The sequence below is a fragment of the Podarcis bocagei genome (genome assembly GCF_964188305.1).
Source record: "Podarcis bocagei genome assembly, chromosome: 3".
In the NCBI taxonomy this organism is placed as follows: Eukaryota; Metazoa; Chordata; class Lepidosauria; order Squamata; family Lacertidae; genus Podarcis; species Podarcis bocagei.
Window position 1 is genome coordinate 61,223,553 of NC_138127.1, and position 19,046 is coordinate 61,242,598.

A 19,046-nucleotide genomic window follows, 5' to 3' on the forward strand; every position below is an offset into this window, starting at 1 on the left:
CCCTCCCCCAAAAAAGGGAATAGCACCAGCTTTGGAGGGGTGATAATTATCAGGATCAGAGCATACTGCATGTTAACCACAAGTGACAACCAACATGTTTCTTTTTCATCAAAACAGGTGTCATAATTAAGAGGAAAAGTGGAGAGATCCCTTGCCCGTTGGCAGTAGAAGCCTTTGCTGCTCATCTTAGTTATATCTGCAAATATGATGACAAATACAGCAAGTAAGCAAGTTGTGGGGTGGTGGGGACTTGAGGATGAATGTCATACTGTTGGAATAAGGGTACTACTTTCAGCTTTTCAGAAGAAAATAGATACCTGACTTTGCCTTCACTGACTCCAGCATGGACAATGAAGCCAAGCATAGAACTTCATTCCCAACTTGTCTGAATATCTTCTAAGAGAGCTGGATGGGTCACGGCGGGGATGTTTTTCAAACAGCTTATCTAAGAACCACATATAGGCACTGTCCCTCAAGAGCTTCAGTGTGGATTTGTGGCTAAGAATAAATATTGGTTTCTACCACATAGAAACAGCATATTTCCAATGTGCAGAAATGGCACATAGCACACCCCTCCCTGGGTTGTAGTACTTCACACTTCAGCTGAGGGACCACATTTTTACATGTCCCTCCATGTGAAAAGCTTATTGTAGTTGGAAAACTATTGGGTCAGGAAATTTTACCCTTTTCAACTGCTTTTCAGTTCTGAGGTGTATTTGCACAGGGATAAAAACACTCAGAGGTGACTCAAGACATGCTGTGGAAGATCTATGACTGGGTTTCCTAACATTTCTCCCACTTTGGAGCAGCTATGGGGAATCTGAATTTTGTTTAGAATAGAGGAAGAGGGAAACAGTGCATTTAAAGCTTTCACCAGCACTACAGTTCTGCCAAAAAATATCTCCACCCCCCCCACCTGTTCCTTTTTGTTCTGAGATGGAAACTTCCATTGGTGTTGTTAGTGTTTTTCCTCCACAGCCCTATAGCAATTTGTGAGGTGGAGTTGTCAAAGGGGTTTAAAAAAGCCTTTTACCCACCTTCCCACTTCATGGTTCCAATACTGCTTCACAACCCAGTTGCTGTTAAAGGGAGAAAACAGACAGCGTCTTAGTTATTTATTTATTTTGACTACGTAATAATCATAAATAAATAAGAATAAAAATGTGCACCCCACCACCAAGACCATTCTATTGTAACTATCCAACCTCCCAAAATTTCAACAACTCTTGCAATGGCTTGACCCCCTTCCATTTGAACAGCACAAATTCTGCAATATCTCCTCAAAATCATTTCTCCTTCATATTCCCCATCTTACCTTAATGACACATGTTAATTTATCATTAATAGCCTATATCCCACACCTCTTTATACCACTCTCCCATTTTATATTCTGCTTTCCCTTTCCGCTTCCTAGCTATAGTAATTTGTGTAGCTGTCAATAAATTTGTGAGCAAGTCCTTCATAGCCTGCGAACCTTCCACCAAACAGACTTCTTAAACACATTGAATCTTTGACTGTCTTAGTCATACAATCTAGGAACCAAGCTGGGCAATTCTTTCAGATTGTTACAAGATGGTTTCAGCCACATGGTGTCTCGGTTCCAGAGCAGCTTCGGCTCAGCCTTTGTCACCACAAAAAGGTATCAGGTAGAATGCATATCTCTTCAAAACCAAAGCAAACCTTTTGCAACTCAGCAAAGGGTGCCTACGGCCATTTATATGACAAGTCAGAACCGGAGCTTGTGATAGGCCAAATGGAACTGGCCGCGGTGTTAATCACTCAGTACCCAAAGGTTGGCAAACACACCCCTGCCTGGCAACAAGCTGATTAGCATTTCAATTGGGAATTCCAGGAAGGGAAAGGCAACCTGGCCAGAATTCAGTTTTGCTTCTTGGCTGTGACAGAAAGAATTAAACCAAAGAAATGCTACATATAGATACAGTATTAGTAGAATTGGCTGCTTTGCAAGGTTTGCTGGCTCCCAAAATGGAGCTTAGGCACTGTAAAATGGCAGCAACCATGACATGCAAACTCAAGATAATCACCATTAGAGAGTGTAGTTTTATTTATTAGTTGATTTCTGTTCCATGCTTCAACTTGTTTCCATGCAGAACTAGCCTACCCTTTTCTCCCATCTAAAGGGATCACTGTTTTATCCTGAATAGGATTGCGGCACCCTAAAAGAGCTACCAGCATGGTGCTGTCTTGTTATTCATTTAAATAATCTGTGATTATATATTTAAACTTATTTCCAACTCACCTGTCATCACATACCGGTACCAGGGTGAGATAAGATTTTTTATTTTAAAAAATCAATCACAAACAATAAACAAGCAATAAATACAGGAGCAGATGAAAACACAAGAGTCAGTAACAACAGTATCGAAGTCTAGCCAGTTTTCTACACAAGCCTGGAGGAAATCTTTCAGCAACTCTCTTGAACGTGTGACACAATTCTTCTACATTGTTTACAGTTTTGTATAGGTGACACAGATTTAGAAATGGACATTAACATAGACAGCAACCAGCGATGTCAGTGGTAATGCCGAGGCCATCACCACAAGGCATCAGAGCCTCTACCTCTTTTGCTGCCCCACTGGTCATGAGGTGGAGAGGAAGATTACTTTTCTCTCTCTCCTGAAAAGTAAATAGAGCTGAAGGAGGAAGTTGGAAGTGTGGCACTCTTTCCCACTTCCTCTTTCAGCTCTATGTGTCGTTCAAGACTCAGATTAATCCTACAAGATCTGGATTTCACCCATTTGTTTTGGAAGAGCAAAGTGTGTGCACATGCACTTCTCTGTTTCCATGGAATGGGGAGAGGAGTGACCAGAGTGGTGACCATCGTATTCATTCAAAAATCCAAATTATGTTGACATAACTCAACTGTTCCCTAATCATTCTCTGGGTGATTTAATAAAATGTGGATGTGGGCAATTATGACTAAAGTTTACATGTTACATGCAGGTCAGAGAGGCTCATCTGTTTAATAGATGTTGTATGCAGAGATGGTAAACCTTGAGTCTCTTCCAGAATTACAGTTCCAAGTTGACACTTGACACTCTTCTCTGTTCACAAGGTTTTAACCTACTCGAGTAACAAAGTAATAGTTTGTTAACAGGGCTACTTTGGTTAACTTTTTCTACAAAGGATATATTTGTGGTTTAGTGTTTAAGGAAGTGCATAGTGCTTGTATTTTCTTTCTCCTGTCTAGTTTTGCATGTTATGTTTTCAAATTTGAAAATAAGGTTTCTTTACCTGCACACTAAAGTGATAAAGTCCTCAAAGAACTACCCAGTATCCCCTTTTCATATAGAAGAACTAGCTATTTGATGTATCTGGGACAGTTAAGCCCAGCCTTTGTGCTCAGAGGCTATTTCCTATCCCGATTCAAATAAAATGCCACGGCAAGCAGTTTCCAAGTACAGGAAACTGTTTCATGGAGTAAAAAAAAAGGGAGGAAAGTTCTCACTCGGGTCTTCTTTGGCATAACTTCAGTGTTGTTTTCTTGGGGGCTTAACTGAAAAAGAAAGTGACAAATAGTGACAGCACAGCAGTGAAAGACAGCCAGTGGAACCGGAAACTCTGTGAAGAAAATAGGATTGCAGGCTGGGAAATGGGGCAGAGGAGTGGAAAGGCATCCATTTGGCCAAGGTTCTACAGGAAAGGGAAAGGACTTGGCAAAAACAAATTTGGGCAGCCTTTCTATAGGCTGCTTCTTCAAGGGCCATTATGCCCTTGTCTCTTAGAAACTGAATCCCAACCCCCCAACAAAAAAACAGTTCCCCTGTGGTCACTTTAGTAGGTGTGTCCCAACCAAAATACTGGTCTGGAATACACAAGTGGTAGAAAAGTGAAAAAGTGTTCTTGTTTTATGGCGTTGCCATTTTATTTTCACCAATCCATTACCATGCCCTAAAAAGGCCTCTTAGAAAAAAGAGAGAAAGATGCCATCTTCATCTAAAGAGAGACCAGACCTTCTCATAAATGGGCTACTTCAGTTGAATTATATCCAAACATAGGTTGCATATACATCAGGCACATTACTTTCTCCAAAGAATTCTGGGAGCTGTAGTTTGTCAACAGAGTTGAGAATTGTAGCTCTAAGAACTACAGTTCCCAAGATTCTTTGGGAGAGGAATGGTGTGTCGGCAACTATAGAGTCATTTTATAAGAGTCCTCACAGATTTCTGTATTGGCCCCATTATAGGCAAATGGCAGGAGTTTGGATGAAGACTTTTTCAAAACAGCCAAAGGAAGAACCCATTTCGTGCAATTTAAATGAAATTTGTAGGCTTGAATGTGTGTTTCTAAAGTATTTCCCCGAAGCAATTTTTTTAGTAATCAAAATACCCTCAGCCTCTTAGTGAAAGAGCCACAATGTAAGCAATCGAAAGCAGCCCTTCGAAATAGTTAACAGTGTGCCCAGTACGCTTGAAAGCAAATGCTAAATCTGCATAAATTAGGAAGCAAATAGAAGAAAGGTGTTTGAGTCATCCTTTATATTGAGCGAAAAGCAAGTATAGTTTGGACCCAATGTACCAGGTGCTACTGCCGCAAATCTTCATTCATTTTAAATAAAATAGTGGGGCATAGACACGTGGAAATTTTGTTCCCTCCATCTCACTCACATTAAAACTAGAAAGTGTTGGGGGGGGGGAACAAACTTACAGTAGGGAGATATTGTGTGTGTGTGTGTGTGTGTGTGTGTGTGTGTGTGAGAGAGAGAGAGAGAGAGAGAGAGAGAGAGAGAGAGAGAGAGAGAGAGAGCGCACAGAACTTAACATTGAGCAGCAACTGCATGGGAGTAATTCAACCCTTCTGATGAATTTGTTATTTAAGAAACAGCTCTATCTCATCTCCCCAGCAGATCAGTGCAGCTCACAACACCAACCAGTATACAACATTCCTGTTTATTTTGCACATGATTTTTTCAGTTGACCATGAAAGCATCCCTAGTCAGACACCAGATAGGAAGATCCTGGTTTTAGATGAACTTTTGAGGCATGGCTGACTTTGTTGGGCTGCAATTCTAGAGCTCTTCCATGACCTATTTACACATGGAACATTTTGTACCAAGAGAGGAAAACTGTCATGAGAGGACATGTCATGTCAGGATACTGCAGTTTAGAAGAAAAGCTCATAAATTATGTTTGACGGGGGAATTGATTCCTTTTACTTCTCCAAGTCACAGCACAAAGTTAAGGTACTGTGCTGGGCACTGAGATCAGGAACCGCATAATTTGCCTTGGGGAATTTAAATAGTCTTAATCTTCTCCCATATTTATTTATTAAAAAATGTTAGTATACTGCAATTCCATTTTTTAAAAATCAAAGCAGTTTACCAGTTAAAATGAATACAAAAATGTAAACCGTATCACCAGCCGACTGTTTTGGAAAATACTTTTCTCAGTTGTCAGCATAAGCCTGGCTGCCAAGAAAAGTCTTTGGCAAACGTGTGGAAGTTAGTACAGAAGGTGCTTGTGGAATCCCTGTTGGAGAAGCATTCCACAGGAGAGGGTCAATAACACGGAAGGCTTGGTTTTGTGTTGATGTCAAATGAGCGTCACCAACAATCCCTAAATCCTGTACGAAATGTCCAAGGCCAATCACATGAAAACAGTTGGCACTGAACAGTGTTTTTGCATTGACGCTTTGCAGGCAACACAAAATGTGCTTTCTCAGGTGCAGAATTCAATGGACTGCTCTTCAGCAGCAGTGCCGATGCACCAGTGTGCGCTATGAGAAAATCTAGCAAAATCAAACATCATTTTTCTCAGTCTCTGCCATGCCAGTTTAAGCTGCCTGTTGGTCCAAAAAGCATTAGGCGCCTGGGATTGTTAAACAAATACCGTCCCTTCTGGTGGCTATGTTGCTGTGGCAGAATAAAGTCCTCTCTCCCAGTTCGCCAGCTTATAGAGAAATCGGCAAGATTCATTTCTATATATTTTTTTACCAACCAACAAACTCCCTATTCCCACTGCCATTGATTGCCAGATTTCTTAAGTGTAAGACATAGACAGACAGAACATTCTTCTGTCTTGTGTCTAGATTCTGTAGTTTTTAGGGCACAGACCCTTTGCCTTATCTCAGAAACGTTTTCATGACCGCTGGATTCCCTCCCCTCCCCCCTTTTTTTGTTCTTTCTAGGTATTTCATCTCTCATAAACCAAACAAGACCTGGCAGCAAGTGTTCTGGTTTGCCATCAGCATTGCCATAAACAACGCCTACATCCTATACAAAATGTCCGACGCCTACCACGTGAAAAAGTACAGCCGGGTGCAGTTCGGCGAGAGACTTGTCAAAGAGCTACTGGGATTGGAGGATATTTCACCTTGCCATTGATGCACCATTCCCCGTGGCTTAGGTCAGGAGCGGGGAAGAGGAGGAGGAAGACGACAACAACTCTGGAACGCCAAAGTGAGGACCTTGCAATCACAGCAACCATGTTGCTCCCCCATGTGACAAAGTGACCAGGGAAGCCATGAACGTGGTGGTGGTGGTGGGCTTTCATGAAGGCCCCACCAGTATCCCTAAGGCCCTAAAGAGTGTCATGGGCACTTAACGCATCAGAAGCAAATTTAAGTTAGCAGCTGTTTCTTAATACTATTTGTTAAACAGGGTGTTAATTGTCACATGAGGCCCCTTTCCCTGTCCTCTCCCAAACTGAAGTGGCTCAATTGTTCAGACGGGGCATTACTGTAAAGCATATTCAGTTTTTTTAAAAAATGTGATCCACACACAGTGTAGACACAAGCGGTGTCCTGTGGTTGCAGATGCTCAGCGCCTGGCAAGGGGCCACAGAGAGGTCGCTAAAAAGAGATACCGGAAAATGTATAAATCTATTTTGCAAGCCTATGGTTAGGCAACGGCAGCGGGGACTTAGATGACTGACGAAGATTTTATTTTCTTGCAATGCTTTTGGATTGTAGGAGGGAATATAATTTAGGAGGGGGAAGAAAAAAAACAATTTTTTTAAATATAAAAGAATAGCCAGAAATTGGTGGCTTTGCCTATCAAAGCTAATGTCATTTCGCCTTAAAGTCAGTGTGAGCTTTGAGGCTAACTTCAGTGATGCCATAATGCGAGAGATTTAATTTAATTTTAAACACAGTATATTCTTTTCCCATTATCAAAGCACACTAATACAAAAGATAATCTAACTTTTCGTTAACTTTTAGTATCTGCAAACATACACAGGATCCCACAGCACAAGCAACAATGAAAAAAGCAGAATCAGAGGCTTCCCACTGCTCTCTCTTTTCAGATGCATATCCCATATCTGAATTTTCCATGAAAATACTGCTGACAGCACATAATGCACTATTGCGCGAGAGCATCTTTGGATTTGGACCATAATGTAATGCACTACCCCGCCACCCCACCTTCCTGGTCAAGACTGTTTTAGCATACCTTTTAGTTAATATTTGCACAAACCTGGCAGGAAATAATAGTTTAATATGTTTTGTTGTGTGCTCAGGGTGTTGCTCTGCAAGACTTCTCTGAAGTGGAGACTTCCCATAATAGTTGCACATTTGCAGAAATTACACATCTGTAAAAACCATGTACCGAGGTTTTGAAATCAACCACGATCCAAGCAAGGGACCTGTAGCTCTCACAAGGGCAACATGACAAATAGGTGGATTGTGAGTAGGGAGGCTACTTGCAAGTTTATGGTACTAGTGGCCAAGAGTTGCAAGAGGACACGATAAAAGGCTTTCATTAAGGTAGGGATGGCCAACCTGTTGGTCTCTGCTCCCATCAGCCCCAGTGGTGATGGGAGCTGTAGTACCACGAATATCTGGAGGGCTATAGGTTCCCCATCGCTTGCATAGAGCATGAGCTCAGTATAAACACCTTCCATCAGCAGAGTGGCAAGATCTCCTCTGGGAAAGTGTATTCATGGGCTTTCCGAGGAGGGCCTGAATTCTTCTACACTCACTGGCACTAGTGGTTTTTAAGGGCTAACTTTCCTGAGAGATGGGGAGGGGTAGCTTGTTTTACCCAGAACTCATCCTCTCCTAAAGGCCATACCATAGAGCAAGGAAATCTGGCTGCATTACAACTCCTTAAGGAAAACAGTGGTACTATTATATGGAGAGCCTTCCACCCACCCATTCTTTACATAGTCAGGGATGTAGCCTGACAGGATGCTGTTCTTGCAGCCTCTCAGCCCAGTAAGATTACTAGAGAGTACACACATATGAATTTCCCTGTAGAAAATAGTAATGCAGAAAGGCTCTCCTTGCTGTTTTTCTCAATTCAGTAAATGAGGCTCAACTCAGCGGTGTCTTATTCCAGGGTCAAGTCCTGCCTCTGCCCTCTTTTTCCTCCCCCTGGAGTCCTACAGTGCACCAATTTGAAAGGTGAGTGAAGCAAATAAGGCTTCATGGCAGACTCCCTACTTATTCTGAAGGTTTCTGTGTGAAACAATCTTCCAAATATGTTGCACCCAACCAGTAATGCTTCTCTCTTACATAGACACAGGTTAAATTCCCGCTGGAATTAGGGACTCCACAGAGTTCAGTGTGGGTCATAGGATCAAGATATACTTAATAGAAATCTATAGCAACAGCCAGTCAGATGTTTTAACAAAATTCTTTTCTTGTATTAAAATTTCCACCAGGTCCTAGTTTGGCCTCAGGGATTGGCTCCTGATAATTTTTTTCCTTGTAGTTAACACTGGTTATTAGATTTTACAGCTTTGGAGTGAGAAAAAACAAAATGGCAGCCGGATGTTGTTTGGTAATGAGTTTCAGTTCCCACCTAGACACTCTACTCATTGGCATGTGATGGTTTCCTAAAGGCGTTTCAAAAATATATTATTACACTCACCCAACTATTCTAAATTGTGAAAAGGTCCACAATTCCTTTAGGAAGAGGTCAGTCACTGGAGGGTTACTGCTGTTTTCTAATGTTTGCATTCATTCCCAAATATATATCTTGAGCTTAAACACTCCAAGAGCGTGCCAAAGCCCACTGCTCTGCTGTCAGGTCTTGGGAGATAAACAACACCCTGGGAATCTTACAGAGCTCTAACTCAGCTCTTTGCATCTGGGTGTCCTCAGCCTCTGTTCTATGCATGCTTACCTGAGAGTAAGCCCCAACGAGAGGAATTCAATTCATTTTGCGTTCACCTTTAAACTACCTAATTTGCACTTTTTTTGAACGATATGTGAACTGAAAAACAGTAATCCTCCAAGATTCACACTTTGGATTTTGCAGGGCAGTGGTGTCAAGTGATGTGTACAGAAAAGCATATTCTAGGGTAAAATGGGTATAGAAATGCATATATTCATGAAAATAGCATACGCAAATGCTTTTTATCAGGGGAAACTGCTTTGCAAAAAAAAAAAATGTGTATATTAGTTAAAACTGCATACAAAAATGTGTTCGTTCGGAGAAATTCATACCAAAATGCTGACAAATTTTTATTAGGGTTTTTTTTTAAAAAAATAAATATCACAGGTTGCAGGAATATGTAGAACTGAATTTAAGATTTCAGTTTAAGAGAAACTTTGAGAATGGAACTGATTTGTTCATTCCTAGTCCCAGGCAACCCAATGAGACTTATTTCTGAGTGATATAGATAGGATTGCACTGTAAGCTACTAATAATATAACTGCACAAGAATGTTGTGCCAAACTCAGACTCCAATTGGCCTTTGTGTTGAAGGCAGAATTTAATTCCTCCTCTCCCTCTTTCCCCAATTAACCAGACAAAAGTGCTAGGAAGTTATCTGAAAAGGGCTGTGTCCATCCCACCCTCGCTAGACTACTCTCAAACAATTTGACCAGGACATAGATTTAAATTCCTCCCACTGGAATCAACAGAATTTGAAAGTGTTCAATTTCTGACTAGATCACTAGGGCATCACTATTGTGTGCTTGAGTTTCTGCAAGATACTGCATAAAGGATGGAAGTCTTGCAAGCCAACATCTATAATCCTGGTGAGTTGGGAAAGGCAAGTTGATTCCTGTACAGTTTCAACTCATCCTTTGACAGCATGACAAATATGAACCGGCCCTTCCCAGCTGACCAGCATTTTATATGTTGGACTGTAAAACTTCCTTCTTGTTTAGGAGTTCAACCTATGCATCAACTGAACGCACTGGGATTTACTTCTGGGAAAGCATACACAAGCATTTGGCTATTATTTCCTCTGGATAAAATAGTAACTATGTTGATCTGCTATATTAGTAACCACGCAAACAGTCAGCAGGGATCTTTGCCAGTCTCATGTCTGGGAGCTGTTCAACAAGGGGGGCAGAAGCGAAGGAAACATTCTTATCACATGCTGAATGCCACAAAAGTCAAGTTGACCAAAGAGACAGAAGAGTGAAAAGGCTGCCTGTTTGAGGTAACTGGTTTTCCCTCTGCTAATGTCTGCCACTCAGCACTAGAAGGAGACATGGAAGCAACCGTCTGCATGTGTAACTGATACAGGGACACATCTGGATGTAGCTTTCCATACATTGTGATGCTTATTTGGAACCCATTCATAGGTGCAACCCCCTCCCCACCAATTGCTGCACGTACACAACATCCTGCTCAGCCCTAGAGTTGGATCGGGGCCTTTGGGCATTGTTGCAGCTCAGCCATTCAACATGGGGAAAAAATTGTCATGACAATGCAATATATAAACCACACACCATGCACAATAAATTATCCTCCAAGTATCGTGTCACCATGCTCCCTTAAGATGTTCCTTTGACTATTGTTTATTATTATGGAATGGAACATCTTCATGCTCACTAAAGCTCAGTATCAGGGCAAAATGAGTGTTGTTTGGGAACTTTTTTGAAAGCTCTGAATGCTCAGTAGGACCCTGACTCATGACTGCCCCCCCTTTCCCATTTATATGATTGACAATTAAATGGTGGGGGGTTAAAACATAAACCTGTTGGGCTCCACTTTTTGCTCTTCTTAGCCATCCCTTCCAGGCACTACTTTTGTTCGGTTTTTAAAAAACCCACAGAAATCCTACATGCAGTTCTCTTGTGCCATTTAATAATTGATTTGGGGATATCACGATTTTTTGTTCTTGTACATTTATGAGGATATAGCTCCCTAAAGTTTAGCAAGAGGGCAGCAACTCAAAAAGAAGCCACTTTAGAACTTTTGATTGATGCTTCCCTACAGAAGGCTTTGTTCTGCCAACAGGTGCTTAGCAGAATCTCATCTGACCTGGCAGTTAATGAGACCTCTCCTAGCTTCTTCCTATGCTTCCTCCAGGTATGGACTGCCAGTTCTGGTGCTCATTTCAGCAGTGATTCAGGATGAGGCCGCATCGTTTCAGCATTTTGTACTTTGATGACGCCTCCCAGTCACAGAGTTCAAGAAAGTGCTTTTTTTAAAAAACACTAATGAACTACTCACTGCAACACATGGAAATGCAAGAGCCTTTTTTTTTTGCCCTATAAAATGTGGAATAGAGAAAAGTAGTTAAGATTAAGAACTGCATTTTTTAAAAAAAATACATTTCCTGGGTTAGCCACTCGCAAATCCACAGCTTGTTAGTAGCAGTTTCCATCAATTCTCTTATGAGATCTGGTGGCATTGCTGATGTTTATGACCACTCCTTTTTGCATCAGAAGTTACATTCCATGCCCAAGATCCTAGTGAATCTTAAGACACCATATTTGACATTCTAGCACTACTTCTTTACTGCCTTCTGCTACCAATATATGAGCTGGAGGTGTCTCTGAGCATTGCATATCGAAAATGAAAGCCTAATAAGATGAAAGGGTTGAGCCTGTGGAGCAGCTGGCTGCCTATTCTCTGCAGCAATTCATATTTACTTCTCATGAGCTTCCAAAGCTGTGTGAGATCTAGAAAGTTATGGTGCTGAATACTATGTTCAGAATAGACAAAATGCTTTGTCTTCTTTTGGCTGGTAGTGCTTTTCAGTGTTGCCCACTGCAAGGGGACAAAATGTAGGCTTTCCAAATAGAAAACCAGCAGACAGGAAAATGGAAGGTGGCCAGGCTAAGCAATCGTCGCCTGCAGGAGCTACCAAGGGCCACAGCCTAATGAAATGATTGGAAATGAGGACATTAATAAAACTCTGCAGAAATGTTCTTATAGGTGAGGTTCCAATAGGGAATGGGGTGAAAGTTAGTTCAGTTTGCATTTTATTGCATGCCCACCTTAATTCACACTCATTGAAATAATACATGACTAAAATGAAGCTATCGTTTAAAATTCACACTTCTCCAAATTTTGTGATCTTGTGGTCCAACCAGGAAACAAACAAAAAATCCAAAATACACACATTTAGAGGAAATAGCTTATAAAAATGCACATTAGTGAAAACAACATTAAAAATGCCTTACAGATGGGGAAATTATGTTGCAAAAATGTGTGTCTTGGGCAAGATTGCATATAAGTATACATTAGGAGTTGTGCACACTACAGGCTCATTTTTGTGACACACACACACACACACACACACATATATATATATATATGAAACTGATGCAGACATGCGCTGAACCGACTAGAAATATAGACTAGACTAGAAATATAAGAAAATGAGATAAAAGCAAAACTGACCAGATCTGTAGCCCAACAGCTCTGCGGCTAAACCTGCTCAATAAATAGATACCTTTCAAAGTTAAATGGTGAGCTCTAATATTGATGCTCAGCAGTGCTTTTCTTCTAGAAAAAAAGGTGTCAGTACTCACCATGAAGTTGTTACAGTGCTTTTCTTTTAGAAAAAAGAGGTGCAGGTATCGCATACCGTTGAGTACCAGGAAAGAAAGCACTGCTGCTCAGTGAGGTTCATAATACAAATATTAGAAGTAACACCTTATCATTGCATTGTAACAAACTATTAGTGTGTATAGATTTGAAAGAGCTCCTTAGTCTTTCATACTCTCTGTGAAAGAGCCTTCTCAGATATAAAGCAAAATAAACCCTGTAATAATTACAGGCAGGTAGCCGTGTTGGTCTGCCATAGTCAAAACAAAATAAAAAAATTCCTTCCAGTAGCACCTTAGAGACCAACTAAGTTTGTTATTGGTATGAGCTTTCATGTGCATGCACACTTCTTCAGATACACTAAGTGTGCATGCACACAAAAGCTCATACCAATAACAAACTTAGTTGGTCTCTAAGGTGCTACTGGAAGGAATTTTTTTATTTTGTTTCGACCCTGTAATAAGTTTAAGAGACAAGAGCAGAGGGAAAAAGAGGAGTTGTGATCCATTGTTCGAAGAGAGTAGCAAAGCCAGCAATATCCCAGGTATTAACGTAGGCTTTACTGTGGATTTTGAAAGATGTGGCAGACCTTCCTAAGGCTTACAGTGCAATCCTATGACACATTGACTCAGAAGAAAACTTCACTGATCCCAGCCTCACACAGTGTCTTCCCCAACTTTTCCAGATTTGGGTCTTGGGATGAACCTCAAAAGTGTTGATGAGCTGGTACCATATGATGTTGCAATAGATCTTTTTCTTTTGGCCACAAGGCTAATAATCCATAGCCACACTGCAGTTCACTGCCTTTAGAAACCAAATTCAACCTGACTAGGATATATGAGCTTACCAGAAAATTTGTGATGGGTCTTGAGCGTTAAAATCCACCATCGCGGCCCACGTACAAATACCCTGAGGCAACAGCAGCTTTCTCCAAGTAAGAAAGCAACACTCGTCCTCCGCAAAAGCACTTATTATATGCATAAGTCTGCCTTTGAAGTAAGTTTACTTAGATTCTTAAACTAAACAGTCAATTCCTATGCACCCAAACCCGCTGATTTCAAGCAGTTCAATTTTCTGTTATTAAATGTTATTTCTTTTAAAAACAGTATCTGTACCAAGATTCCTCGTTAACGTGTGTGTCACGAGCCTTGATTTTTTAAAGCGTCATTGGTCCTTAAAAGAAATTTTCAACTTACACTCCCGTAAGTGCTTAGACCAGGAGGTATCAGCTCAACCCCTCATGTTACACCAGTGCAAGTTTGAAAATGCTAATCATTTTTGAGCGTTGAACTTTGGCCATTTAGGTATGTAGGCATGTGTGTAAATTTCATCCAAATCAAGACAGGGTATATTGATGGCAATCACTGTGACAGGGCAACCTATTGTGGCAAAGATATCAGAGGTATCCCATCAGCCACCATGCTTTTTACTGTATGCTGCATTTTTCCTTTTGGTAAATTCTATTGGGACGTGGGTGGCGCTGTGGGTTAAAGCACTGAGCCTAGGGCTTACCGATCAGAAGGTCGGCGGTTCGAATCCCTGTGACGGGGTGAGCTTCCGTTGCTCGGTCCCTGATCCTGCCAACCTAGCAGTTCGAAAGCACATCAAAGCGCAAGTAGATAAATAGGTACTGCTCTGGCAGGAAGGTAAACAGCATTTCCATGTGCTGCTTTGGTTTGCCAGAAGCGGCTTAGTCATGCTGGTCACATGACCCAGAAGCTCTACTCCGGCTCCCATGGCCAGTAAAGCGAGATGAGCGCCACAACCCCAGAGTCATCCACGACTGGACCTAATGGTCAGGGGTCCCTTTACCTTTTTATTGTGCTTAATGGGATCTTGGTAGGCTTTTAAAACTGCACATGGCATCAACAGCTCTCTGGAACCCTGTTCAAATATACCTACATATCACTATGAAGTAGAACTGTATTAGATGTGGTGTGTATAAAATGTCACTCCCTTCAACTATTCACCTGTTTCCGGAAATAGATATTTGCCATCATGTGTGTAATAATTTAAACAGGAGACCAGCCCTGTTTCTTGATAACCTGTTACTGTTGTACTGGGGCAGGATGTTTACTAGATGAAGACAAGAACTATCTAGGCGCAGATGATGGGAGATGGCAAAATCCTTCTGAGCAGAAGAAAAGACAGGAACAGCACAAATTGGGTAGCAGCACGGGATGTTTTTATCCCAAGCAAGGAAGGGGCAATGCTGCAGCTAAGTTTGAGTACTCAGAGGGGTCTCCAGAGGGCAGAAATGCTGCCTTCCCCACCTCTGATCAGAACTTTTGGTGTCATTTATGGAGAACCCCAAAGGACAGAGCGTTGGGAAGTGTGGCTGGAGCATCTATTTGGCATGTGGGAGATTCTAAATTCAGTCCCTGGCAGCTCCAGTAAGGGCTGGGCTGGGAGTGACTCCTGCCTGAAACCCTGGAAAGTCAGTGTAGACTGTACTGTGCAAAATGGACCAAATGAACGGTCTGACTCAGTATAAGGAAGAACCCCATGTTCCCAGTTTTGTAGCAATGCTTTACAAATTCATCTGTATCAAGGTGTACAATTAGCAGAGATGCCACACTTCGCCACAAGCATGGAACGCTACTGCTCATGCAATTGGCACAGGGAAGATGTTGGACATTCAACTCAGATTGTTCCCACTATACACTTTACAACTTGTTTTGTTTCCTGGGCTCTGATTCTGTAGCCACTTTGTAATCTGACCTGGAGAGAGGTTTATTTACAAAATCTGTATACTGGAGAGCAAAAGTGAAACTGACTGAATTTTTTCCCCCTTCCTGGCCAAACTAAACCAACTTAGCAGTTATGGTATGACGGCTGATATATGTGGCTTGGCATGTGGGAGGAGGTAGTCTCAGAGGAACCAGAAGTGCTGAGAAATCTGAAAAGAAGAGTTGGGTTTTAGTGGCTTCCTTCACCAATTTCAATTGTTCTGGTTTAGGAATGGCTGTGTTTCTGGCTATTCAGCTCTCTTTCCCCCATAAAAACCAAACAAACCCTACAAGCTGTTTTTGATACAGCTAGCCTTTGCAATTTCCCCTTTGGTGCACTAGAAAGTTATTGTTGAGATAGCACCAGTCAAGGCACTAAAAAAAGATCTTGGGATTTGTTATCACTTAAACAGGCAAAGGCAACACAGAGGAGATCATGTTTTGGAAGGAAGCCCTATGAGCTACATTTTTTTAAAAAAACAAAACTTTTAGTTCTTTCCACCTTTGCAACTTACATGCCATCAAATGAAATGACTGTACAGAACACTATTGTAGTGCTGTTGTTGTGAAAAGTGCATTCAGCTACCCTTGTATTATCAGGCTATGTTCACAACACGACAATGATAGCAGTTCAGTTGCAAGCTTCCATTTTCGTCCCCAAAAAATGTTCGGTTAAACAATGTCAATTATAGATTTAAATGTGCGGTGCTGTTTTGTTTACCATTTGGTTTGAAACTTTTAAGATCAATTTTATACATATATCGATATCTATCTGTATTTGTTCAGGAAATGCATGTGTGGGGACCCTAACAGAATGTTCCCATCAGTATTCCTGGCTCCTTGGTTCACGTGAGGACCTAAATTTTGTGACTATGGTTTTTGTTCTACACAAAGGCACGCTTGCAATAAAATTTTTACAAGTTTTCTACACCATAAGCTAAATTCTGAGTTCCAAAATGTGAAGTGTGGTAACAAAACAACTGAATGGATTTATAGTATCACTCTGATATCTTGTCATGTGATTTTCCCCTTCCCAATGCAAAGTTTGTTTACAATCAACAACTTTGAAATACAGTCAAATATAGATTATATCTTCTCCTGTCTCATTTTTGCTGGAGGGAAGGGTGGAGGACATGATTAAACATCTGAAGCAGGGATGGGAAACCTCTGGTCCTCCAGATGTTATGGGACTCCAATTCCCAGCATCCCTGACCATTGGCTATGCTGAATGGGGCTGATAGGAGTTGTAGTCTATAAACATCTGGAAAGCCACAGGTTCCCCAGCCCCAATCTAAAGAATCCCATCAACCACGAAGAACCAACCTGTTCAAAGCTCAAATTTGATACCTGACAGTTTGGATAAACAACTGGTATGTTTCTTGTTACTTGGCCATATTTGTTTTAGCTGACGGGGTTCAGTATTTTGACAGTATGTGATAATTGCCAGGCAATGGTATTTGATCTTTGAGAACTATTATTGGAAAAACTGGTAGGATTTGAAAATTGTCAGCTTATGGCATTTGATCAACAAACAATTTCCAAGCAGTCAGAAGCACTCAAATTTATAACTCAAATTTTGAAGTCAAACATTTTGAAATTATATTAATTTCATTAGCTTAATTTTAAATGCCCAGAATTTGGCTTAAGCAGATGTACTGCTTTTTCATAAATTCCATTCTCTCCAGCATGCTGGATTTTTATAGTTACAGTTGTACCTCGGAAGTTGAATGCCTTGCAACTCAAACGTTTTGGCTCCTGAATGCCGCAAACCCAGAAGTGAGTGTCCTGGTTTGCAAATGTGTTTTGGAACCCAAACGTCTGACGTGGCTTCCAATTGGCTGCAGGAGCGTCCTGCAGCCAATCGGAAGCCACACCTTCATTTCCGAATGTTTTGGAAGTTGAACGGACTTCCAGAACGGATTCCATTTGACTTCCAAGGTACCACTGTATTTCTCTTTTTTAAAAGCATACCAAGCATAGACAGGATTTGCAAGCCACAAGACGCAGCAGGCTCAAGTGGAGCCAGAACTAGGAACCGGTTGCTTGTGCTGCTGTGCTGGGAAGGCAAATTACAATTCCTGATTCATGCTATCCAGCTACAAATATCTGAACACATGGCTGAAGAGATTGTGTGTCCCTGTCATTGGCGAAGGCACCAGCAGTAACACATTAGATCTGAGAGTTCAGCACAGGAGATTTCACTGGAAGAATGGCCTAGGACACACACAACCAATTAGGCAAGCATTATGTGCAATGATTGCAGACACACTGGAATGCATCCAACTGTGGCTTTACATTAGTGCCAAGCACTTCAATTTGCACAATGCAGTGGTAATTGGCAAAAACTGTTTATCTCATCTTATGCACAGAAGCCACTATTGGGCGCAATCCAGTCTCTTCTGGAACTCAATGAATTCCATCTCATACATGATGGCTATAATTATTAGAGCTCACATCTGTTAAGTCACATGTTGTGACATTTGGAATGTAACAGTTTCAGCAGTATAATAATAGTTTTTGCATTGATACACCACCTTTCCACCAAGGCCCCCAAGGTTTGCAGTACTTACATGCAGGAACAGGGTTACTTTCCTTCTTAAGACAGGGAGCGTGTACACCTCCTGATATTGTTGGACTCCCAATTTCTATCACCCGCAGTCAGCTCCAGGATGACGAAGGCTGTACATCTAGGGTCACAGGTTACGAACACTTGCTCTGAGTAGTGCTGAATGGTCCTATTTCTAAAAAGGTTGGTGTTTTTCTGCCTCATTAGGAAATCTTTAGAACTGGGGTGGGTGCAGGGTTTTGATTTTACGTTACCACAGCAAGGTGACCATGGACAGGGTGTGTTTTTCTTTCTGGTAAACATTTCACCAGCCCTCTGCAGCCTCCCTGGCTGTCCACGCCATCTGAGGGAAGGGTGGCTTCCTGGTCTCTTCCGCAGGGCTTTAATTAAAATCTGGGCACCTGGGCAGGCTGCAGAGTGCAGTCCATTTCTAGAATGAAAAGCAAGGACACCCGCAAAAACCCTTTAGCCACCTCAAAACTATGGTAAGTGCAATCTCACCCCACAACCCCTCTGCACCTGACCCATGAGAATTGCAGAATAAATTTTCTCTTTGTAAGTTCTGAATGAAGGACGTGGGTGGCGCTGTGGGTTAAACCACAGAGCCTAGGGCTTGCCGATCAGAAGGTTGGTGGTTCGAATCCTCAGGACGGAGTGCGCTCCCGTTGCTCGGTCCCTGCTCCTGCCAACCTAGCAGTTCAAAAGCACGTCAAAGTGCAAGTAGATAAATTGGTACGGCTCCAGCAGGAAGGTAAACGGCGTTTCCGTGCACTGCTCTGGTTCGCCAGAAGCAGCTAAGACATGCTGGCCACATGACCTGGAAGCGAGATGAGTGCCGCAACCCCAGAGTCGGTCACGACTGGACCCAATGGTCAGGGGTCCCTTTACCTTTACCTTTTAAAGTTTTGAATGCAATTTGTTTTCTCATTAACTGGTGAAGGGTTTTCATTAAAGCCCCAGACAATTATCCCCCATGCCACCCTACAGGATAATAAAGCTCTCTAGATTGTAATCTACACTGGAGGGTTTCCCAATCCTCTGAAGCAGATTT

General features: G+C 41.7%; 1 protein-coding gene across 1 annotated transcript in view; it reads left to right on the forward strand.

Annotated features, from left to right (window-relative positions):
• The window catches only part of PGBD5 (piggyBac transposable element derived 5), a 76,746-nt gene extending 60,228 nt beyond the window's left edge, over positions 1-16,518 (forward strand). Inside the window, exons 6-7 of the mRNA XM_081188244.1 lie at positions 118-223; positions 6,148-16,518. Of these exons, the coding sequence (XP_081044370.1) occupies positions 118-223; positions 6,148-6,343 (302 nt within the window). The 3' untranslated portion in view covers positions 6,344-16,518. The remainder of the gene's footprint in view (positions 1-117; positions 224-6,147) is intronic.
• Positions 16,519-19,046: the final 2,528 nt, after the last annotated feature.